We start from the raw sequence: 24,686 nt of genomic DNA on the forward strand, positions 1-24,686 counted from the left end.
TTAGGACGGTAAGTTGGTGGTTGGAGACACCCCTCTAGTGGTGTGGGGGCTGTGCTTTGGCAAAGTGGGTGGGGTTATATCCTGCCTGTTTGGCCCTGTCCGGGGGTATCATCGGATGGGGCCACAGTGTCTTCTGATCCCTCCTGTCTCAGCCTCCAGTATTTATGCTGCAGTAGTTTATGTGTCGGGGGGCTAGGGTCAGTCTGTTACATCTGGAGTATTTCTCTTGTCTTATCCGGTGTCCTGTGTGAATTTAAATATGCTCTCTCTAATTCTCTCTTCTCTCTTTCTGTCTTTCTCTCGGAGGACCTGAGCCCTAGGACCATGCCTCAGGACTACCTGGTATGATGACTCCTTGCTGTCCCCAGTCCACCTGGCCGTGCTGCTGCTCCAGTTTCAACTGTTCTGCCTGCGGCTATGGAACCCTGACCTGTTCACCGGACGTGCTTGTTGCACCCTCGACAACTACTATGATTATTATTATTTGACCATGCTGGTCATTTATGAACATTTTAACATTTTAACATCTTGACCATGTTCTGTTATAATATCCACCCTGCACAGCCAGAAGAGGACTGGCCACCCCTCATAGCCTGGTTCCTCTCTAGGTTTCTTCCTAGGTTTTTGGCCTTTCTAGGGAGTTTTTCCTAGGGAGTTTTTCCTAGCCACCGTGCTTCTTTCACATGCTTTGCTTGCTGTTTGGGGTTTTAGGCTGGGTTTCTGTACAACACTTTGAGATATCAGCTGATGTACGAAGGGCTATATAAAAATAAATTTGATTTGATTTGATAAAGTTAACATAGGTTTTTCTACCACACACAAGTTTACCAGCCTTTAGTTCTCTTTCATTATGTCATGTTATAATTTGTCAGAGTAGGCTAAACTTGCAATTAGTGTGTGAATGTACAGTGTTCCTGTTCATGGTAGGCCTGGGATCTACTTCTGAGCTGACTAACCGTTAGAAGTCGCTCTCTAGTGGGAAAGAAGAGGAGAAGCTGAAAAATACAGAAGCTGACATTTACTCCTGAGGTACTGACCTGTTGCACCCTATACAACCACTGTGATTATTATTTGACCCTGCTGGTCATCTATGAATCTTTGAATAAATGATTTGAATACTTATGTAAACGTCATATTTCAGTTTTTTATTTGTAATGCATTTACAAACATTTCTCTAAAGCTGTTTTTGCTTTGTCATTAATGGGTATTGTGTGTAGATTGATGGGGAAAAAATACGATACAATCAATTTTAGAATAAGGCTGTAACATAACAAAACGTGGAAAAAGTTAAGGGGTCTGAGTACTTTCCAAATGCACTGTTTTCAACTCTGTATTCAACTCTATGGTCATGACTGTTACATTACCTGCAGTACAATTCATGTCTGACAGGTGGAGTAAGTGCATCTGTTTCTGTTAGATTGTAATCAGTGTCAGCAAAAGTTTGAAGTTACACGGATACATTACTGCATTGTTATCAAAACATGCTTCTTAGTATGATCGATCAATACTAGGAAATCTTAAACAAACCTAATGAATTATTCAATACCCATCCATTCATTGATTTCCCTGTAGTGTTTTTGTAGACACACCAATACCAATCAAGGAATCATTTCAACCAACCACATATCTACAGGGTATCTGTGTGTGTGTGTGTGTGTGTGTGTGTGTGTGTGTGTGTGTGTGTGTGTGTGTGTGTGTGTGTGTGTGTGTGTGTGTGTGTGTGTGTGTGTGTTGTGTGTGTGTGTGTGTGTGTGTGTGTGTGTGTGTGTGTGTGTGTGTGTGTGTGTGTGTGTGTGTGTGTGTGTGTGTGTGTTTGTGTTTGTGTGTGTGTGTCTGCCCTATCAGTAACCACAGATTCAGCAGCTGCCCAAGAAGAGAATCCCTCCCCTTCTTCCTGTGTGAATGTTTGGTTGACAAGCAGAAATTCCTAAAGCTGACAAGGCAAAAGTGACATTACACAATTGTTTAGAAACAATGTATTGATTAGTGTGTTGTCTGTGTGTTTTGATTTAGTAGGTTTAAAATGTATTATCAATGTTTAAAAAGAAAACAAAAGGAGAATGTTCAGAAGAGGTAGAACAACACCGAAAGGCTTGTAAGACACCATTCAAATGAAATTGGAATTATTATTTAAACAAATAAATTATTTACAAGCCCATCAGAACTTTCTTGACACACCAGGTTACCACACAATAATGAATCAGTATCTAAAGAATGCAGATAATCTTATTTTAGCTCGATATATGTAGGTTAATTTGTTCATTCTCTCAACTTCAGGCTATTATCTTGAATCTATCATATTAGGACATGGTTGAACAAACACTGAAGCTGCTGTATGCTTCACAGAGCAGGAACATTTATGGCGTTTGTTGTTGGCCACTCAGTTTCAGGTACTAGACTATATGTAACCTTTCTTCCTATATTCATGTCATTATTGTTCAATGAACATGTTTAGCATTTTTTTCTGGTAATTTCTTTGTCATTGCTGTATGAGCATCAGCATGCCATGCTCTCATCTCCTCCACGCAAGCACATGATGAGAGAACTGTTTCAAAGTAACAGAAAATGAAAACATTTTAAGGGAAACTGATTCGATGTTACAATGTATCTTTTTACCCTTTTGTTTCCCAGTAATCGAATAAACTCAATAAAGATGTTTAATAAAATTTGATGGATCATCTTTAGGGAGTTGATGAAATGGTCACGTGGTCAGGAATCACATGCTGGGATATTTACACCGGGCGGGACCTGAGATCTTTTAAATGATCTTTCAGCGGGCCGGCAGTGTGATTAAAGGTCCCCTTTCAGCCAATCACAAGCCAGCCCCCCACCCTTCCACATGCACTATAGGACATATAGCTGGCTGTATAAAGTGTCTTGTCTAGTACACTGACTACACAACAACAGCAGCAGAAATCATCACCCTGCTACTGCAAATTGACGGGCAAAAGTAAGTACGGCTTTTGATAATGTTGTTTGTACAGTGTTAGGATCTTGGGTTATGGACATTTACCAGGGGCATTTGCTCTTTGATTTGATTGATACAGAAAAACAACATTAGTCTACCGTTTTTTATGTTGCTTTTTCTGCCGGCTGTTACCAAACATTTCCTCGAATATCTCTGGATATCACATCAATTATTTTATATCAAATTATATAATTTGGAATACCGGTAGTGTAGTATCCTAGTTCCATATAATGTTTAATATTTTTTTCCTTGTGTCGACTCGGCTGTGTCGAGCGGAGGGTAGTTTGGAAGGGAGCTTTTTTGTTTTGTTCTCACAAACCACATTTCCATCCAACGGTGGTATAGCAAGTAAAGTACATGTCGGATAAAAGTAATGACACACCTGATGGAAACAATTTTTCAGTAAACTTTACAAATGTCGACAACACAAAATACGCTAGACAAGGTGGAGTCTTTTGTGTCAGTAAAATGTATTATGTGATTGTTGGTGAATATAATAACCATCATATGGAAGTAAACTTGGAGTAGTAGTGTGGACCTCCCTCTACTACTCGTTGGGAAAACATGCAGTTTAATAGGCTGCAGATTAAATCAATTATGATGAATTAACTTCACAGGATGGTGAAAGTGAAAGGTGATGTTTGTGACCCCAGGGATGAATTAAAACAATAGCTGCTGATGACTTCACAAGTGATTTATTGGGACTTATATAAAGGATGGTTAAATTTCATTTTCTCTGTTAAAGCTACCCTTTGTAATGACTTGGATAGTAACAGCGATTTAAAAAATATATCTTTTTTTTTATTATTGAGATTTCTCAATCATTCACACGATACCACATTGGTAGTAGTCAGTGACATGTCAAAGCTAAGCTGGCCTTGGTTAAAACCCTGGATGGGAGACCAGATGGATAGCTGTAGAGCAACTCTCCAGTAGGAGGTGCTGTCCAGACTTTTTGTTGTGTGTGTGTGTATATAACGTTGAAGATATGCCGTTGTTTCAAAGGTACAAATTCAACATTTTATACTATATAGATACTTTACACTGAAAATACAAGGCTGACTGAGCTCTGCTCTCTCTCTCTCTCTCTCCACAGCTGTTTGACCATGATGTCCCTGTACTTGGCAGTGTTGGTGCTCTGTATGAGTGCAGTGTATGCGGCCCCTATGTTTGACTCTCAGTTAGAGGGCCACTGGCACTTGTGGAAGAACTGGCACAGCAAGAACTACCATGACGTGGGTGTTTAAACACAAGTGGAGGAGCACATCCTCATAGGAACCCCTCCGTAGCTCCCAACGAGTGGAGGCTGGTGGGATGAGCTATAGGAGGATGGGCTTATTGTAAAGGCTGGATTGGAATTATTGGAATGGTATCAAACATTTGGAAACCACGTTTGACTCCGTTCCATTAATTCCAGTACAATGAGCCTGTCCTCCTATGACTCCTCCCACCATCCTCCACTGCTCTCAACAAGGGGCTCAAATTGATCAATAGATGCATACATGTAGCTGTAAATTACACCTAATGCAGTATATCATTAATTGTAAGGATTGTGCCCATAGTTCTGGGACAGTATATGATTGTGTATATTTTCTCACTGTTTTTCACTCATTGTTACAGAGGGAGGAGGGATGGAGGAGGATGGTTTGGGAAAAGAACCTGAAGAAGATTGAGATGCACAACCTGGACCACTCTATGGGAAAACACTCCTACCGTCTGGGCATGAACCACTTTGGTGACATGGTAAGAAGAATCACCTTGCTGAGCAGTGCTTGACATGGATGAAATGGGTGCCGGTACTCATTCTGGGGGCCTGTACTGTATATATTTATATCCAGGAACCCTGCAGGACTTTTGAGCTAATGTTCTATGAGGTGCAGGAACTCAAGCAGTAGAAAGTTTCAGGTGCCGATATCAGTTCCAGTGAGCTTCTGTCCAAGTCTGTTGCTGAGACATTTTACTGTGGAGCAGGAGGTACTTTTCAGCAGCTCTTTCCCATACTGTGTGTGTGCTATAGCTGGTTATTTTTGTTGTCATGCCATAGATTTGCTGAAGCCCAGACAGTATGAAATATTTCACAGGCACAGGTGTCAGCGTTGACAATGAAAGCAGGAATGTATTCAGACTCGCAGGTTAGGTTTCTTCAACTATCAAGCAGGAATGGAATAGTTATCCTGAGAAGGGAATTGAAACTTACTCATATTCTTTTAAAGATGCACACAGGATTTATGGCTAAGTGCACAACTTTTAAAACAGTCCTAAGACACAAAACAAATATTGATTTTTTTTTTTTTTTTTTTTTTTCCCATTCAGATGGTTAATTACAAACCACATCTGTTTTAACGTGTTCTGATTTCTTCCTCCCTAGACCAACGAAGAGTTCGGGCAGCTCATGAACGGCTACAAGCAGACGACTGAGAGGAAGTACAAGGGCTCTCTGTTCATGGAACCCAGTTACCTGCAGGCCCCTAAAGCTGTGGACTGGAGAGAGAAGGGCTACGTCACTCCCATCAAGGACCAGGTGAGACCTCAATCCCTCCTGAGTCATGACTCATCCACACACACTGCTGTGTCCCTAAATAAGGTTTTACTTCCAGAGAACTGTCTGGCTTGTTTGCGTGCTGTTTACCATGATTGTAATTTACAGTATACAGAAGATAAGGTGGCAAATTGCATATACATATATATTTTATTACTGGTGTAATATGCACATGTCAGTGTGTTCTGGCATGAAAAAGTAACAAGATGTTTAACAATATTTACCACCTCAGGGCTCATGTGGGTCTTGCTGGTCGTTCAGTTCCACCGGGGCCATAGAGGGCCAGGAATTCAGGAAGACTGGCAATCTGGTGTCTCTGAGTGAACAGAACCTGGTGGACTGCTCCAGACCCCAGGGCAACGAGGGCTGTAATGGAGGTCTCATGGACCTGGCTTTCCAGTATGTAAAGGACAACGCCGGCCTGGACACAGAGGCGTCCTACCCCTATGTGGGCAAGGTACTGTGTTCTATTAGTCTGAATTCAAATATTATAGCGTATGGAGATGCATTTATTAAAAGTAAGGCCCTGTTCTTTTAGCCTGGTCCCAGTGTAACCGATGTGAAATGGCTGGTTAGTTAGCGGTGGTGCGCGCTAATAGCGTTTTAATTGGGTGACGTCACTCGCTCTGCGACCTGAAGGAGTTGTTCCCCTTGCTCTGCAATGGCTTTGGCTTTTGTGGCGCGATGGGTAACGATGCTTCGTGGGTGTCAGTTGTTGATGTGTGCAGAGGGTCCCTGATTGAAGCCCGGGGTGGGGCGAGGAGAGGGACGGAAGCTAAACTGTTACACCAGATCATGCAGTTTTTGTTGTAGATCTGGAATGACTTACAACTTCAACTTTGAAAAATAAGTGAGTTTCCACTTCATTACAGTGGGATTTATGTCTCCAAGAATGACTGACTTGCTTGAATATTTGGAATATGTTGTTTGTTACTAATAATGGCCATTGGTCTTCTCTGGTAACTCAGGATGATATTTGCCACTACCGACCAGAGTTCAATGCTGTCAATGAAACCGGCTTCATGGACATCCCCAGTGGCAAGGAGCACGCTCTGATGAAGGCTGTTGCGTCTGTCGGCCCCGTCGCTGTCGCCATCGATGCCAGCCACAACTCCTTCCAGTTCTACCAGTCTGGTGAGTAGCAGTTAGCGGTGCAACTTAAATTGTGTAACATTATTTGCAAGGATTGGATTCCCTACCTACTGTTTTTGAGAGGCAGTGATCTGTACTGGTCTACTGTCCTGTTCACCGTGTACAAATGGTGTTGTCGTTGAAGTAAATTGTGACCAATATTTCTGTTTTGCTAACTAGTTACTAGCTAAGTAACCAACTATTAGGTTTGAGATCAGGTGGTTTTACATACTGAGGTAAACCCAGTACCTTAACCCACTAATTTAGTGATGTCCTCTCCCTGTAGGGATCTATTATGAGGAGAAGTGCAGCAGTGAGCAGCTCGACCATGGAGTTCTGGTGGTGGGATACGGTTTCGAAGGAGAGGATGTAGATGGCAAGAAATTCTGGATTGTCAAGAACAGGTACAGTACATAGTATCTTCCTGGGATGTTTTTTGTTTGTTACGTCACCACTACGGGATTGGTTAATTTCCTCATCGGGGAATATGCCTCTACATTACCATTGCCTTTATTTGAATACAGTGTTGGTCTTGTCCTGATACTATGGCCTAAGTCATACATTTCTCTAAAGCAGCAGTAAATCTATAATTTCCTGCTAACTAGAACTGTGGGGCTAACATGTTTTGTCTCTTCCTCAGCTGGAGCGAGAAGTGGGGAGACAAAGGCTACATCTACATTGCCAAAGACAGGAAGAACCACTGTGGCATCGCTACGGCAGCCAGCTACCCACTGGTCTAGTGTTCTGTAAGTTGTCGAACACTAGACCCAGAGTTTTAGTTTTAGATATGTTTGACGAACGTTCTGAAAAAAGGGCCATGACGACTGCAGTGCTGCCTTAACTAAGTCTGTGAAATGTGTGAGAGAAACCTGCTGCATGGGTTTTAAAGAAACACTGTTTTAGGGAAATTATGAAATTCTACCTTTTTTGTTTTATACTTGATTTTATGTGTGTTGGCGAGATTGTATGTGTGTTTAGTTCTATTTGAGTTAAGCATTCCGTTTATTTGTAACTTTTCTTGATGAGACCAGCTAGACTACATTCTCTAGCACATAACATGTCAGTTTGTGCTTACTGTTTGTTTACAACACTGTTGTAGACACAGGATATATATATATCCCTGAGGTACAGTTGATATACAGTCTATTTTTAACTGGAGCGTTCTGTGTGGAGCTGAGAGCAACAACCACTGAATGATAAGACATTGAGGAAGACTAGTGCTCTGAAATGACTGAGTTTGTTTCTGAAAGTGAGGGACAAAAAAAGAACGCTACACCTGGGTTTGTTTCCTCTACTGCTTTTTATCTACAGCTAGTGTTTGAGTAAAGGCATTGAATGATAATGCCTAGACAAGAGCCTAGTGATGCAGAGACTGATATGCCTCAGGGTGGTGTTAGGAGTTGTATAACATTCTAACACACATGTAGATGAGTTCAAATTGTGTTTAATAATGAACTACATTCATCAATCTGACTCCATTATCATCTCTACACATTATCACTCAGATGCTATACCGTAATTTCCAGACTATTAAGCGCGCCTGAATATAAGCCGCAACCACTGAATTAAAAAAAAAAAAAAAAAAAAAAAAGGATTATTTTGAACATAAATAAGCCACACATGTCTATAAGCCGCAGGTGCCTACCGGTACATTGAAACAAATTAACTTTACACAGGCTTTAACGAAACACGGCTTGTAATACAAAATTAGCAGTAAGCTTTAGTTGTCTTTTTGCACTGAGTCAATTCCTCACGTTGCTGTTTCCAACGTCTTATCATCGACTCATTAAGACCAAGCTCCCGTGCAGCAGCTCTATTTCCTTTTCCAACAGCCAGATCAATCGCCTTCAACTTGCAAGCTGCATTATTTGCATTTCTCTGTGTCTTTGCCATGATGCGGGTGACAAAATGACTACCGTAATAAGAATGATGGGATGTTTGAGAGCGCTCGATTTAATCTAAACAGTAAACAAAAAAGTTGTTTGACCTTAACCCGTTCAGCAATTTCATTGGTCTAATGAAAGCTTCATGCCGCCCAAAAAAACTGAGCATGTTACAGAATGTGTTTTTTTGGGGACATTTTTTTTGAAAGCGGGATTAATCCATATATTAGCCGCGTCATTGTTTAAGCCGCGAGTTTCAAAGTGTGGGAAAAACGTTTCTGCTTATAGTCCGGAAATTACGGTAATTACGTTTGTTCTAAGATAACTGATTATTAAGAGGCTAATGTGCTGTCTGTAGCACCCATAGTCCAAGCTTTAATTTATCTAGTTGATCTTAGACCAAGATGTAAAGTACGTGTAATCTAATGTGTACATAACATTTACCATTAGACTTCAACATCAAATATGAGATCTACTGTAGTCTCAATTTTAAAGTAATCTGACGTGTTACAGTTTAAACAATAAGCATACTATTATCAAATGGTACTTCATAGTAGTCATAACAGCTTACAAAATACACCCCTATAACATAAAATGTATATCAAATGATCGGTTTACCAATGACTCCACTAATTTATGAGGTTATATTCAATCAAAGAATGGCTCTGTAAAACGAGGGCTGCATTTATTCAATTCAACTAACAGGATGTATTACTCACAAAACAATTGACACAAATGATTACAGTGTAGGTTACATACAACACATGATACTTTTACGGAATAATTCAGAGTAAATGACTACATCCAATTGGCAAAGACTTAGTGCCTTCAGAAGGTATTCACACCCTTGGTTTTTTTAAACATTTTGTTGTGTTACAGCCTGAATTAAAAATGAATTAAATTGAGATGTCTTGAGTCAATAAGTATTCAACCTCTTTATTATGGCAAGATTAAATAAGTTTAGGAGTCACAAGTTGCATGGACTCACTATGTGTGCAATAATAGTGTTTAACATGATTTTGAATGACCATCTCATCTCTGTACCCCACACATACAACTAGTTACTAGTTCCCTCAGTCGAGCAGTGAATTTCAAACACAGATTCACCACAAAGACCAGGGAGGTTTGCAGATGCCTCGCAAAGAAGGGCACCTACTGGTGGATGGGTAGAAAGGGAAAAAAAGCAGACATTGAATATCCCTTTGAGCGTGGTAAAGTTATTAATTACACTTTGGATGGTGTATCAATAAACCCAGTCACTACAAAGACACAGGCGTCCTTCCTAACTCAGTTGCCGTAGAGGAAGGAAACTGCTCAGGAATTTCACCATGAGGCCAACAGTGACTTTAAAACAGTTACAGAGTTTAATGGCTGTGATGGGAGAAAACTGAGGATGGATCAACAACATTGTAGTTACTCCCCAATACTAATCAAATTGACAGAGTGAAAAGAAGGAAGCATGCACAGAATACAAATATTGCAAAACATGCATCCTGATTACAATAAGGCACTTAAGTAAAACTGCAAAAAAATGTGGAAAAGAAATGATGTCCTGAATACAAAGCATTATGTTTGGGACAAATCCAATACAACACATCACTGAGTACCACTCTTCATATTTTCAAACATGGTGGTGACTGCATCATGTTCTGGGTATGCTTGTCATCGGCAAGGACTAGGGAGTTTGTTTTATTGATTAAAATAAACGAAATAGAGCTAAGCACAGACACAATCTTTGAGGAAACACCTGGGAGACAAATTCACATTTCAGCAGGACAATAATCTTCCTGACAGTGCTGGAAATTGTACTAATTTGTCATACTTGAGTAAAAGAAAAGATCCCTTAATAAGTAAAAGTGAAAGTCACCCAGTGAAATACTATGAGTAAAAGTTTAAAAGTATGGTTTGAAATATACTTAAGTATCAAAAGTAAATGTAATTGCAAAAATATACTTAAGTGTCAAAAGGAAAAGTGTAAATAATTTCAAATTCCTTATATTAAGCAAACCAGATGGATAGCCAGGGGCACACTCCAACACCCCCGACAAATTAAGCATGTGTCACGTCCTGACCAGTACAGGGGGTTATTTGTTATTATAGTTTGGTCAGGGCGTGGCAGGGGGTGTTAGTTTTATGTGTTTCGGGGTTTTTGGTTTATGTTCTATGTTAGTATATTTCTATGTTTATTCTAGTATGTCCATTTCTATGTTTAGTTTCTTGGGTTGACCTTCAATTGGAGGCAGCTGTTCCTCGTTGCCTCTAATTGAAGGTCCTATTTAGTAGGGGTGTTTTTTCCTGTGTTTTGTGGGTGGTTGTTTCCTGTTTTGTGTATGTTGCACCTGATGGGACTGTTTACGGTCGTTTTGTTGTTTTGTTGTTTTTGAGTTTAATAAAAGTGAATGCGAGCACGTCACACGCCGCGTCTTGGTCCCCATTAGAAGACCCTTGTTACAGAATGTATGTTTAGTGAGCCCGCCAGATCAAAGGCAGTAGGGATGACCAGGGATGTTCTCTTAATAATTGCGTTATTTGACCATTTTCCTGTCCTGCTAAGCATTCCAAGTGTAATGACTACTTATTGGGTGTCAGGGTAAATGTATGGAGTAAAAAGTTGTCAAATATATAAATAGTAAAGTACAGATACCCCCCAAAACACTACTTAAGCAGTACTTTAAAGAAGTCTTACTTAAATATATTGCACCACTGGCTCCCGAGTTCCCTATTTACAGTTTTGACTTAAATTGGCTTAAATATCTGTGACAAGACATGAAAATGGCTGTCTAGACAATGTTCAACAACCAACTTGACAGAGCTTGAAGAATTAAAAAAATTAAAATGTGCAAATATTGTAAAATCTAGGTGTGCAAATCTCTTAGAAACTGACCCAGAAATACTCACAGCTGTAATCGCTGTCAAAGGTGATTCTAACATGTACTGTATTGACTCAGGGGTGTGAATACTTATGTAGGCTAAATTAGATGTTCTTTATTTCATTTTCAATCAATTTGAAAACATTTCTACATTTGAAACATTTCATTTTGTCATTATGGAGTATTGTGTGTAGATGGGTGAGAAATATAATCTCTAAGAGAAAAACTGTGTGTCTGATACACACAAGGGCTGCTAACAAGCAAATGAGCGAATTCACTTCCCTTTTTACCAAATTCAAGAGGAAACTCACCCATAATTTGAATTAACAATTCCTTGCACTTTGCTAGTGAAAACAAAAGGTAGGAACAACACACCCATATTCTAATCTAATCAACTCAACCTTTTTAATTTTCACATGTAGGAAGCTTTTGTGTTTTACAATAATCTACATTGGTAGTAGGTGAGCCAGAGACAATAGGCCTATCATTGTCGTGCAACTAATTGGCCTATTGCTCAACGGCAGGAGACAGCCTGCCCCAGACTACTCACTTAATGGGCGATCAAGTTCAAAAAAGTAAGTTGAATCAGCAGGTCGAACTCGGATACGGAGAGTGGGATGGATAAACAAAAGGCAAGACCAAGTGATGCACAAAAACAGGCTTCAGAATGCAGAGGAACATTTTACAGTGTCTGTGTTCAATGCTACTTTGATATTGCAACCACACAACTCAAACGCCGGTTCACCAGTATGAATGAAATCACAAACCGCTTTCTTGTTTGAGCCGTCAAGAACTGTTATCCACTAAAGATGATAATCTCTTTGCATCTGCCAGTTTATTGGCTGCCCAGTATCCAGACGACTTGTACCCAGAGCTTCCTATACAGTTAATATCTTTCCATAACGTGTTGCGGCTGGAAATTAAGGAGAATACGAGATGCTCAATTAAAGATCTTGCAGAACTGCTGTATTTGAAGCACTAATCACTTCTGCCCAGTTTCCCTGATGTTGCTACTGCAATCCAGCTGTTTTTAACCATCCCTGCAACTGTCACTTCTGCAGAGAGATTGTTTTCTAAACTAAAACTCATAAAGAAGTACCTCAGGAGCACAACATCTCAGGAAAGACTGTCTGGGTTGTCAATACTCAGTACAGAAAACAATTGGGCTCGCAACCTGGACCTACAAGCTGTGGTGAAAACATTTCCACCAAAAACTGCAAGGCGATGCATTCTCATACTGTAGCAATAGGCATCTAAATTGAAAAAAAATGAGAGAAGCACAGACCCAGAGAGATACTATTTTCTAAAATAAGGAAATAGTGAAAGATAATTCCCTTTTTTTAATTTTCACCTAAAATGACATACCCAAATCGAACTGCCTGTAGCTCAGGCCCTGAAGCAAGGATATGCATATTCTTGGTACCATTTGAAAGGAAACGCTTTGACGTTTGTGGAAATGTGAAAGGGATGTAGGAGAATATAACACAATAGATCTGGTAAAAGATAATACAAAGAAAAAACCAACCGTTCTTTTGTATTTTTTTTGTACCATCATCTTTGAAATGCAAGAGAAAATCCATAATGTGTTATTCCAGCCCAGGTGAAATTTAGATTTGGGCCCCTAGATGGCAGCAGTGTATGTGCAAAATGTTAGACTGATCCAATGAACCATTCTATTTCTGTTCAACATTTTGTATCAAGACTGCCCAAATGAGCCAAATTTGTTTATTAATAACTTTAATGTTCAAAATTGTGCACTCTCCTAAAACAATAGCATGGTATTCTTTCACTGTAATAGCTACTGTAAATTGGACCGTGCAGTTAGATTAACAAGAATTTAAGCTTTCTGTCAATATCAGATATGTCTATGTCCTGGGATTTTTTTGTTTTGTTACTTACAACCTCATGCTAATCACATTAGCCTACGTTAACTTAACGGTCCCGTGGACGGGACACCGATCCCAAAGAAGTTTTAATAGAGAGAATCAGCAAGGACTTCGGATATCAGGAGTCTTTCAAGTTGGATTTAATTATACTGAACAATAATATAAATGCAACATTCAACAATTTCATTGATTTTACTGAATAACAGTTGATATGAGGAAATCAGTCAATTGAAATAAATTCATTAGGCCCTAATCTATGGATTTCACATGACTGGGAATACAGATATGCATCTGTTGGTCACAGATATCTTAAATCGTTACGGAGCAGGGTGCAGACCAAGCCAGAACAGTTTGAACCTGACGCATGGCACAATACTTGGCCGTGGCATCACACAGTTCCATGGTTAGTGCAGGCAATAGACGAGGGTATAGCCTACTATTGTACACTATTCTTCCTATTATAATTTTATGTACACTAATCTTCAAACCAGGGGCGAAAATCTGATATCAACTTTGGAGGGGACAATTACATGACATTTTCTCAAGAGCAATTCCTGAGGGGGACACCAAAAGTAGTGCTGTAACACATAGCCTACATTGTAATATGGTAAATGTATATTGAGGAACCAAAGAAATAAGGTGTTTGCCGTAATCCTAACTACCGGTACCCAAAACTACACAACTAATCACAACAGCAATACCGTTGCCTTTAACAAATCTTAGTTCAGTCACCAGTTTAAGTTGAGAGTGGGGGTATCCATGGCATTTTCCAATTATGTTCCTATTTTACAAGTCAAAAAAATTGAGAACCTTTCATAATGTTGCCAAGCAAAGACTCAACAAACTTACCTGAGACTCCCTGTCTCTGCCAGTCTGTCCCTGCATATCTGTCCCCAACTCTGCTGTCTGTGTACCATCTTTGCCTGCTCTGCCTAATGACATCATTGTGAAACATTTCCATTAGAATTTCATTTCTTTCTTATGAGCATTTTATCAACTAGTCTTTGAGATATTAGGCTACTAGGGTTCTTACTATGCGTTTTGGTGTATTGAAAAATACTCTGATGTCCGTCTTTTATTTTTCTGCCATTTTTCTACCTGGCTGGCTGGCTGGCTGGCTACACACACAGTGTGTAGGTTATTTAAATTAGGAGATGGGCTTCTATCATCTTCAATCATTCTATTTGGGCTTCGATCTAAAAGGTAGCTAGCAAATGTGAAATGGATTAAAATGACAAGAGTTGACAGCTGTATGAGTTCACCATTTACACAACATATGCTGCAACCTTTTGTAATTTTAATAGTTTGTTTCATATTGGCTGGCTTCCAACAATAGCTGAATTTGCAAAGCTAGCGAGCACCAATTCAGTTTCAGTGGTGTTTGCTATAATCTTTGCTACCCGGGTTAAATAAAGGTGAAATAAAATAAATAAAAGTTCACTTGCGACAATTTAGCTTTTGCAACGAGACCATTAAATATATTTAAGACAATGGTAGAAGAGAGTGTAGTTCTGTTCAGTTTGGATTTCAGTTTATCGCTAACCTTATCACAGGGACTTTGAAGCACTAACTTACATCATCTGCATGCTGATTCCATCTTTGACGACGCCACATAAATGGAATAGGTACTAGCTAGCTTAATAGTTAATATTTGCGCGCTAGCTCTGCATATTCAGCTAGTGTGTGTGCGCGATTGACTGGATTAACCTCACGGCAGTTACGTGCATTGAGTGCCTTTCAGACAGTAGATACGACCTCTCTGTTACCTAGCAAACTAAGGAACTGGCAGTGGATCAAACCATTGTGAGGCAAAGGGTGGGGGGGGTCGCAATCTTTTTAAACTTAAAAACGCGCTATTAAGTGTCTATAATCAGCACAATTGCTTTCATTGCGTATTATTAATATTATTTAAATTACATAGTTATGTTTCAGTGATATATTGGGGGGGACAAATAATATTTTTCCCAGGATGGGGGGGTCGTGTCCCCCCCGTCCCCCCCGGGATTTCCGCTCCTGCTTCCAACATTACCAAGGGTTGAAGAACTGAATGTGACAATTTTCTGAATTAATCAAACCACCATTTTCTTTTTTTCGTGAATAAAGGCTCTCCAAAGCAGTTTTTTATGATTCATAAATACTTTCCTAAACCTAAATAATCTACAAGATCAGAGTATTTACCAATTGGTGCAGAAACGGAGGCGAATATACATATATTTAGATGGATTTCTTTCATTGATCCCTAATATCCTGAACCTGTTCTCTCATGTCTGTCCACAAAATTCTAACTACAATGCACACCATATTCAAAGGGATGGCTTAAGATAAATGTACTGAAAACCATATTGAATGAAAACTCCACGAGAAAATATTTTGGCCAGTAAGTGGGAGGGTTTTCAGGGGTCGAATTACATTTATTCAGCATGCGCAACGGAACCATGTCGGCAAAGCCTGTTATGCACCTTCATAAGGTAAGTCTGAATACCAACTACTGGTAAGTGCGTAGTAAAGGCGTGCGTAAGAAAAGCATAATTTCCTAAGTCGGAATCGGGCCCTTAGCTACTTACTTTTTCTGTTGTTGCATTGTCAAGAGGTTAACTTGCAAGTAACCGTTTCACTGGACTGTGTACTCCATGTATATCAATATTTATATGACAAATAAACTAACTTTAACTTAGAAGGGAAGCGGGAGGGCAGCCAGAAAGCAAGGGAAAAAGATGTGTTTGTGTGTGTGTGTGGTAGTGTGATATACGGTCCCCTTTCTGCCAATCACAAGCCAGCCCCCCCCCCCCCCCCCCCATACACTATAGGACATATAGCTGGCTGTATAAAGTGTCGTGTCTAGTACACTGACTACACAACAGCAGCAGCAGAAATCATCACCCTGCTACTGCAAATTGACAGGAAAAAGTAAGTACGGCTTTTGATAATGTTGTTTGTACAGTGTTAGGATCTTTGGTTATGGACATTTACTCTTTGATTTGATTGATACAGACAAACAACATTAGTCTACCGTTTCTGATGTTGCTTTTTCTGCCGGCTGTTACCAAACATTCCCTCAAATATTTCTGGATATCACATAAAGGAATTGATATCAATTTATTTAATTTGGAATACCGGTAGTGTAGTATCCTAGTAAAACGTTCCATATAATGTTTTATTTTTTTCTTCCATCGACTCGGCTGTGTCGAGCGGAGGGTAGTTTGGAAGGGGGCTTTTTTGTTTTGTTCTCCCAAACCACATTTCCATCCAACGGTGGTATAGCAAGTAAAGTACATGTCGGATAAAAGTAATGACACACCTGATGGAAACAACTTTTCAGTTTACTTTCCAAATGTCGACAACACAAAATACGCTAGACAAGGTGGAGTCTTTTTGTTTCAGTAAAATTAATTATGTGATTGTTGGTGAATATAATAACCATCATATGGAAGTAAACTTGGAGTAGTAGTGTGGACCTCCCTCTACTACTCGTTGGGAAAGCATGCAGTTTCATAGGCTGCAGATTAAATCAATGATGATGAATTAACTTCACAGGATGGTGAAAGTGCAAGGTGATGTGTTTGTGAACCCTGGGATGAATTAAAACAATAGCTGTTGATGACTTCACAAGTGATTTATTGGACTTATAAAGGAGGGTTAAATTCCATTTTCTCTGTTAAAGCTACCCTTTGTAATGACTTGGATAGTAACAGCGAATATACATTTTTTTTAAATACAACTTTTTTTTATTGAGATTTCTCAATCATTCACACTATACCACATTGGTAGTAGTCAGTGACATGTCAAAGCTAAGCGGGCCTTGGTTAAAACCCTGGATGGGAGACCAGATTGATAGCTTTAGAGCAACTCTCCAATAGGAGGTGCTGCCCAGACTTTTTGTGGTGTGTGTGTTTATATAATGTTGAAGATCTGCCGTTGTTTCAAAGGTACAAATTCAACATTTTATACTATATAGCTTCTTTACACTAATAACACAAGGCTGACTGAGCTCTGCTCTCTCTCTCTCTCTCCACAGCTGTTTGACCATAATGTCCCTGTACTTGGCAGTCTTGGTGCTCTGTATGAGTGCTTTGTCTGCGGCCCCTATGTTTGACTCTCAGTTGGAGGGCCACTGGCACTTGTGGAAGAACTTGCACAGCAAGAATTACCATGAGGTGGGTGTTTAAGCACAAGTAGAGGAGCACATCTTCATAGTAACCCCTCAGAAGCTCCCAACGAGTGCAGGCTGGTGGGATGAGCTATAGGAGGATGGGCTTATTGTAAAGGCTGGATTGGAATTATTGGAATGCTATCAAACATTTGGAAACCACGTTTGACTCCGTTCCATTAATTCCATTACAGCCAGTACAATGAGCCTGTCCTCCTATGACTCCTCCCATCATCCTCCACTGCTCTCAACAAGGGGCTCAAATTGATCAATTGGTGCATACAGTGGGGGGAAAAAGTATTTGATCTACTGCTGATTTTGTACGTTTGCCCATCGATAAAGAAAGGATCAGTCTATAATTTTAATGGTAGGTTTATTTGAACAGTGAGGGACAGAATAACAATTAAAAAAATCCATAAAAACGCATATCTAAAATGTTATAAATTGATTTGCATTTTAATGAGGGAAATAAGTATTTGACCCCCTCTCAATCAGAAAGATTTCTGGTCCCAGGTGTCTTTTATACAGGTAACGAGCTGAGATTAGGAGCACACTGTTAAAGGGAGTGCTCCTAACCGCAGCTTGTATAAAAGACACCTGTCCACAGAAGCAATCAATCAGATTCCAAACTCTCCACCATGGCCAAGACCAAAGAGCTCTCCAAGGATGTCAGGGACAAGATTGTATACCTACACAAGGCTGGAATGGGCTACAAGACCATCGCCAAGCAGCTTGGTGAGAAGGTGACAACATTTGGTGCGATTATTCGCAAATGGAAGAAACACAAAAGAACTGTCAATATCCATTGGCCTGGGGCTCCATGCAAGATCTCAGCTCGTGGGGTTGCAATGATCATGAGAACACTGCGGAATAAGCCCAGAACTACACGGGAGGATCTTGTCAATGATCTCAAGGCAGCTGGGTCCATAGTTACCAAGAAAACAATTGGTAACACACTACGCCGTGAAGGACTGAAATCCTGCAGCACCCGCAAGGTCCCCCTGCTCAAGAATACATATACATGCCCGTCTGAAGTTTGCCAATGAACATCTGAATGATTCAGAGGACAACTGGTGAAAGTGTTGTGGTCAGATGAGACCAAAATGGAGCTCTTTGGCATCAACTCAACTCGCCGTGTATGGAGGAGGAGGAATGCTGCCTATGACCCCAAGAACACCATCTCCACCGTCAAACATGGCGGTGGAAACATTATGCTTTGGGGATGTTTTTCTGCTAAGGGGACAGGACAACTTCACTGCATCAAAGGGACGATGGACGGGGCCATGTACCGTCAAATCTTGGGTGAGAACATCCTTCCCTCAGCCAGGCTCATTGAAAATGGGTCGTGGATGGGTATTCCAGCATGACAATGACCCAAAACACACGGCCAAGGCAACACAGGAGTGGCTCAAGAAGAAGCACATTAAGGTTCTAGAGTGGCCTAGGCAGTCTCCAAACCTTAATCCCATAGAAAATCTGTGGAGAGAGCTGAAGGTCGAGTTGCCAAAAGTCAGCCTCGAAACCTTAATGACTTGGAGAAGATCTGCAAAGAGGGGTGGGACAAAATCCCTCCTGAGATGTGTGCAAACCTGGTGGCTAACTACAAGAAACGTCTGACCTCTGTGATTGCCAACAAGGGTTTTGCCACCAAGTACTAAGTCATGTTTTGCAGAGGGGTCAAATACTTATTTCCCTCATTAAAATGCAAATAATTTTCTAACATTTTTTACATGCGTTTTTCTGGATTTTTTTGTTGTTATTCTGTCTCTCACTGTTCAAATAAACCTACCATTAAAATTATAGACTGATCATTTCTTTGTAAGTGGGCAAACGTACAAAATCAGCAGGGGATCAAATACTTTTTTCCCCCACTGTACATGTAGCTGTAAATTACACCTTATGCAGTATATCATTAATTGCAAGGATTGTGCCCATAGTTCTGGGACAGTATATGATTGTGTATATTTTCTCACTGTTTTTCACTCATTGTTACAGAGCGAGGAAGGCTGGAGGAGGATGGTTTGGGAAAAGAACCTGAAGAAGATTGAGATGCACAACCTGGACCACTCTATGGGAAAACACTCCTACCGTCTGGGCATGAACCACTTTGGTGACATGGTAAGAAGAATCACCTTGCTGAGCAGTGCTTGACATGGATGAAATGGGTGCCGGTACTCATTCTGGGGGCCTGTACTGTATATATTTATATCCAGGAACCCTGCAGGACTTTTGAGCTAATGTTCTATGAGGTGCAGGAACTCAAGCAGTAGAAAGTATCAGGTGCCGATATCAGTTCCAGTGAGCTTCTGTCCACGTCTGTTGCTGAGACATTTTACTGTGGAGCAGGAGGTACTTTTCAGCAGCTCTTTCCCATACTGTGTGTGTGTTAAATTTGTATCTTTTTGTTGTCATGCCATAGATTGGCTGAAGCACATACAGTATGAAATATTTCACAGGCACAGGTGTCAGCGTTGACAATGAAAGCAGGAATGTATTCAGACTCGCAGGTTAGGTTTCTTCAACTATCAAGCAGGAATGGAATAGTTATCCTGAGAAGGGAATTGAACTTACTTATAGCCATAAATCCTGTGTGCATCTTTAAAAGACTAAGTGCACAACTTTTAAAACAGTCCTAAGACACAAAAAAATATTGATTTCCCATTCAGATGGTAAAAACCACATCTGGCCAGGGAAGACATTACGTTTCAACGTGTTCTGATTTCAACCTCCCTAGACCAACGAAGAGTTTGGGCAGCTCATGAACGGCTACAAGCAGACGACTGAGAGGAAGTACAAGGGCTCTCTGTTCATGGAACCCAGTTACCTGCAGGCCCCTAAAGCTGTGGACTGGAGAGAGAAGGGCTATGTCACTCCCATCAAGAACCAGGTGAGTCCTGAACCACTCATGAGTCATGACTCATCCACACACTGCTGTGTCACTAAATAAGGTTTTACTTCCAGAGAATTGTCTGGCTTGTTTGCGTGCTGTTTACCATGATTGCAATTTACAGTATACAGAAGATAAGGTGGCAAATTGCATACATATTTTTTATTACTGGAGTGATATGTACATGTCAGTGTGTTCTGGCATGAAAAAGTAACAAGATGTTTAACAATATTTACACCCTCAGGGCTCATGTGGGTCTTGCTGGGCGTTCAGTTCCACCGGGGCCATAGAGGGCCAGCTATTCAGGAAGACTGGAAATCTGGTGTCTCTGAGTGAACAGAACCTGATGGACTGCTCCAGACCTCAGGGCAACGAGGGTTGTAATGGAGGTCTCGAGGACCGGGCGTTCCAGTATGTACAGGACAACGGCGGCCTGGACACAGAGGCGTCCTACCCCTATGTGGGCAAGGTAAAGCCCTGTGTTCAATACTGCTCAGAAAAATAAAGGGAACACTAAAATAACACATCCTAGATCTGAATGAATGAAATAATCTTATTAAATACTTTTTTCTTTAAATAGTTGAATGTGCTGACAACAAAATCACACAAAAATAATCAATGGAAATCCAATTTATCAACCCATGAAGGTCTGGATTTGGAGTCACACTCAAAATTAAAGTGGAAAACAACACTACAGGCTGATCCAACTTTGATGTAATGTCCTTAAAACAAGTCAGAATGAGGCTCAGTAGTGTGTGTGGCCTCCACGTGCCTGTATGACCTCCCTACAATGCCTGGGCATGCTCCTGATGAGGTGGCATATGGTCTCCTGAGGGATCTCCTCCCAGACCTGGACTAAAGCATCCGCCAACTCCTGGACAGTCTGTGGTGCAACGTGGCATTGGTGGATGGAGCGAGACATGATGTCCCAGATGTGCTCAATTGGATTCAGGTCTGGGGAACGGGCGGGCCAGTCCATAGCATCAATGCCTTCCTCTTGCAGGAACTGCTGACACACTTCAGCCACATGAGGTCTAGCATTGTCTTGCATTAGGAGGAACCCAGGGCCAACCGCACCAGCATATGGTCTCACAAGGGGTCTGAGGATCTCATCTCGGTACCTAATGGCAGTCAGGCTACCTCTGGCGAGCACATGGAGGGCTGTGCGGCCCCCCAAAGAAATGCCACCCCACACCATGACTGACCCACCGCCAAACCGGTCATGCTGGAGGATGTTGCAGGCAGCAGAACGTTTTCCACGGCGTCTCCAGACTCGGTCACGTCTGCCGCGTGCTCAGTGTGAACCTGCTTCATCTGTGAAGAGCACAGGGCGCCATTGGCGAATTTGCCAATCTTGGTGTTCTCTGGCAAATGCCAAATGTCCTGCACGGTGTTGGGCTGTAAGCACAACCCCCACCTGTGGACGTCGGGCCCTCATACCACCCTCATGGAGTCTGTTTCTGACCGTTTGAGCAGACACATGCACATTTGTGGCCTGCTGGAGGTCATTTTGCGGGGCTCTGGCAGTGCTCCTCCTGCTCCTCCTTGCACAAAGGCCCTCCTACGGCCTCCTCCACGTCTCCTGGTGTACTGGCCTGTCTCCTGGTAGCGCCTCCATGCTCTGGACACTATGCTGACAGACACAGCAAACCTTCTTGCCACAGGCATTGCATTGATGTGCCATCCAGGATGAGCTGCACTACCTGAGCCACTTGTGTGGGTTGTAGACTCCGTCTCATGCTACCACAAGAGTGAAAGAACTGCCAGCATTCAAAATTCACCAAAACATCAGCCAGGAAGCATAAGAACTGAGAAGTGGTCTGTGGTCACCACCTGCCGAACCACTCCTTTATTGGGGGTGTCTTGCTAATTGCCTATAATTTCCACCTGTTGTCTATTCCATTTGCACAACAGCATGTGAAATTTATTGTCAATCAGTGTTGCTTCTTAAGTGGACCGTTTCATTTCACAGAAGTGTGATTGACTTGGAGTTACATTGTGTTGTTTAAGTGTTCCCTTTAATTTTTTGAGCAGTGTATTAGTCTGAATTCAAATATAATTGCGTATGAAGATGCATTTATTAAAAGTAAGGCCCTGTTCTTTTAGGCTGGTCCCAGATCATGCAGTTTTTGTTGTAGATCTGGAATGACTTAAAACTTCAACTTTGAAAATGTGAGTTTCCACTTCATTGCAGTGGGATTTATGTTTCCAAGAATGACTGACCTGTTTGAATATTTGGAATATGTTGTTTTTACTAATCATGGCCATTGTTCTTATCTGGTTACTCAGGATGATTATCTTTGCCACTACCGACCAGAGTTCAATGCTGTCAATGAAACCGGCTTCGTGGACATCCCCAGTGGCAAGGAGCACGCTCTGATGAAGGCTGTGGCGTCTGTCGGCCCCCTCGCTGTCGCCATCGATGCCAGCCACAACTCCTTCCAGTTCTACCAGTCTGGTGAGTAGCAGTTAGCGGTGCAACTTAAATTATGTGTAACATTATTTGCAAGGATTGGATTCCCTACCTACTGTTTTTGAGTAGCAGTGATCTGTACTGGTCTACTGTCCTGTTCACCGTGTACAAATGGTGTTGTCTTTGAAGTAAATTGTGAACAATATTTCCATGTTTTGCTCACTAGTAGCTAACTAGTTACTAGCTAAGTAACCAACTATTAGGTTTGAGATCAGGTGGTTTTACATACTGAGGTAAACCCAGCATCTTAGCCCAATAATTTAACTATGTCCTCTCCCTGTAGGCATCTACTATGAGAAGGAGTGCAGCAGTGAGCAGCTCGACCATGGAGTTCTGGTGGTGGGATACGGTTTCGAAGGAGAGGATGTAGATGCCAAGAAATTCTGGATTGTCAAGAACAGGTACAGTATATAGTATCTTCCTGGGATGTTTTTTGTTTGTTACGTCACCACCACGGGATTGGTTAATTTCCTCATCGGGGAATATGCCTCTCTACATTGCCTTTATTTGAATACGGTGTTGGTGTTGTCCTGATACTATTTTCTAAGTCATCCATTTCTCTAAAGCAGCAGTGAATCTATAATTTCCTGCTAACTAGAACTGTGGGACTAACATGTTTTGTCTTTTCCTCAGCTGGAGCGAGAAGTGGGGAGACAAAGGCTACATCCACATTGCCAAAGACAGGAAGAACCACTGTGGCATCGCTACGGCAGCCAGCTACCCACTGGTCTAGTGTTCTGTAAGTTGTCGAACACTAGACCCAGAGTTTTAGTTTTAGAAATGTTTGACGAACGTTCTGAAAAAAGGGCCATGACGACTGCAGTGCTGCCTTAACTAAGTCTGTGAAATGCGCGAGAGAAACCTGCTGCATGGGTTTTAAAGAAACACTGTTTTAGGGAATTTATGAAATTATACCTATTTTGTTTTATACTTGATTTTATGTGTGTCGGCGCGATTGTATGTGTGTGTATAGTTCTATTTGAGTTAAGCATTCCGTTTATTTGTAACTTTTCTTGATGAGACCAGCTAGACTACAGTCTCTAGCACATAACATGTCAGTTTGTGCTTACTGTTTGTTTACAACACTGTTGTAGACACAGGATATATATATATCCCTGAGGTACAGTTGATATACAGTCTATTTTTAACTGGAGCGTTCTGTGTGGAGATGAGAGCAACAACCACTGAATGATAAGACATTGAGGAAGACTAGAGCTCTGAAATGACTGAGTTTGTTTCTGAAAGTGAGGGACAAAAAGAGAACGGTACACCTGGGTTTGTTTCCTCTACCGCTTTTTATCTACAGCTAGCATACGTAGATGAGTTGAAATTGTGTTTAATAATAAACTACATTCATCAATCTGACTCCATTATCATGTCTACACATTATCACTCAGATGCTATAATTACGTTTGTTCTAAGATAACTGATTTTTAACAGGCTAATGTGCTGTCTGTAGCACCCATAGTCCAAGCTTTAATTTATCTAGTTGATCTTAGACCAAGATGTAAAGTACGTGTAATCTAATGTGTATAGTGTACATAACATTTACCATTAGACTTCAACATCAAATATGAGCACTACTGTAGTCTCAATTTTAAAGTAATCTGACGTGTAACAGTTTAAACAATAAGCATACTATTATCAAATGGTACTTCACAGTGGTCATAACAGCTTAGAAAATACACCCCTATAACATAAAATGTACATCAAAAGATCGGTTTACCAATGACTCCACTAATTTATGAGGTTATATTCATATCAAAGAATGGCTCTGTAAAACGAGGGCTGCATTTATTCAATTCAACTAACAGGATGTATTACTCACAAAACAATTGACACAAACGATTACAGTGTAGGTTACATGCAACACATGATACTTTTACAGAATAATTCAGAGTA

At 40.9% G+C, this 24,686-nt stretch overlaps 2 protein-coding genes across 2 annotated transcripts; both read left to right on the forward strand.

Annotated features, from left to right (window-relative positions):
• Positions 1 to 2,793: 2,793 nt before the first annotated feature.
• On the forward strand, positions 2,794 to 9,426 carry LOC106561975 (procathepsin L). Its single transcript, XM_014126476.3, has 8 exons — positions 2,794 to 2,950; positions 4,065 to 4,203; positions 4,589 to 4,711; positions 5,337 to 5,489; positions 5,740 to 5,964; positions 6,476 to 6,641; positions 6,925 to 7,042; positions 7,279 to 9,426. Exons 2-8 carry the CDS (start codon positions 4,075 to 4,077, stop codon positions 7,376 to 7,378), a joined length of 1,014 nt encoding a protein of 337 aa, XP_013981951.1. The 5' UTR covers positions 2,794 to 2,950; positions 4,065 to 4,074; the 3' UTR covers positions 7,379 to 9,426.
• A 6,652-nt stretch (positions 9,427 to 16,078) lies between these two features.
• LOC106561982 (procathepsin L-like) lies at positions 16,079 to 24,149 on the forward strand. The gene is made up of 8 exons (XM_014126489.3): positions 16,079 to 16,184; positions 17,293 to 17,431; positions 19,420 to 19,542; positions 20,159 to 20,311; positions 20,556 to 20,780; positions 22,601 to 22,769; positions 23,068 to 23,185; positions 23,418 to 24,149. The coding sequence occupies exons 2-8, from the start codon at positions 17,306 to 17,308 to the stop codon at positions 23,515 to 23,517; spliced, it is 1,014 nt and encodes a 337-aa protein (XP_013981964.1). The 5' UTR covers positions 16,079 to 16,184; positions 17,293 to 17,305; the 3' UTR covers positions 23,518 to 24,149.
• The last annotated feature ends 537 nt before the right edge of the window (positions 24,150 to 24,686 follow it).

The sequence above is a fragment of the Salmo salar genome, chromosome 01 (genome assembly GCF_965601325.2).
Source record: "Salmo salar chromosome 01, fSalSal1, whole genome shotgun sequence".
Taxonomy (NCBI): Eukaryota; Metazoa; Chordata; class Actinopteri; order Salmoniformes; family Salmonidae; genus Salmo; species Salmo salar.

Bases quoted from the DNA above. Each gene is read 5' to 3' on its own strand.
- LOC106561982 (XM_014126489.3), top strand. From the start codon at position 17,306: ATGTCCCTGTACTTGGCAGTCTTGGTGCTCTGTATGAGTGCTTTGTCT. The intron at 17,432-19,419 runs GTGGGTGTTTAA...TCATTGTTACAG, and splicing joins ACAGCAAGAATTACCATGAG to AGCGAGGAAGGCTGGAGGAG. The intron at 20,312-20,555 runs GTGAGTCCTGAA...TTACACCCTCAG, and splicing joins TCACTCCCATCAAGAACCAG to GGCTCATGTGGGTCTTGCTG.
- LOC106561975 (XM_014126476.3), top strand. From the start codon at position 4,075: ATGATGTCCCTGTACTTGGCAGTGTTGGTGCTCTGTATGAGTGCAGTG. The intron at 4,204-4,588 runs GTGGGTGTTTAA...TCATTGTTACAG, and splicing joins ACAGCAAGAACTACCATGAC to AGGGAGGAGGGATGGAGGAG. The intron at 7,043-7,278 runs GTACAGTACATA...TCTCTTCCTCAG, and splicing joins TTCTGGATTGTCAAGAACAG to CTGGAGCGAGAAGTGGGGAG.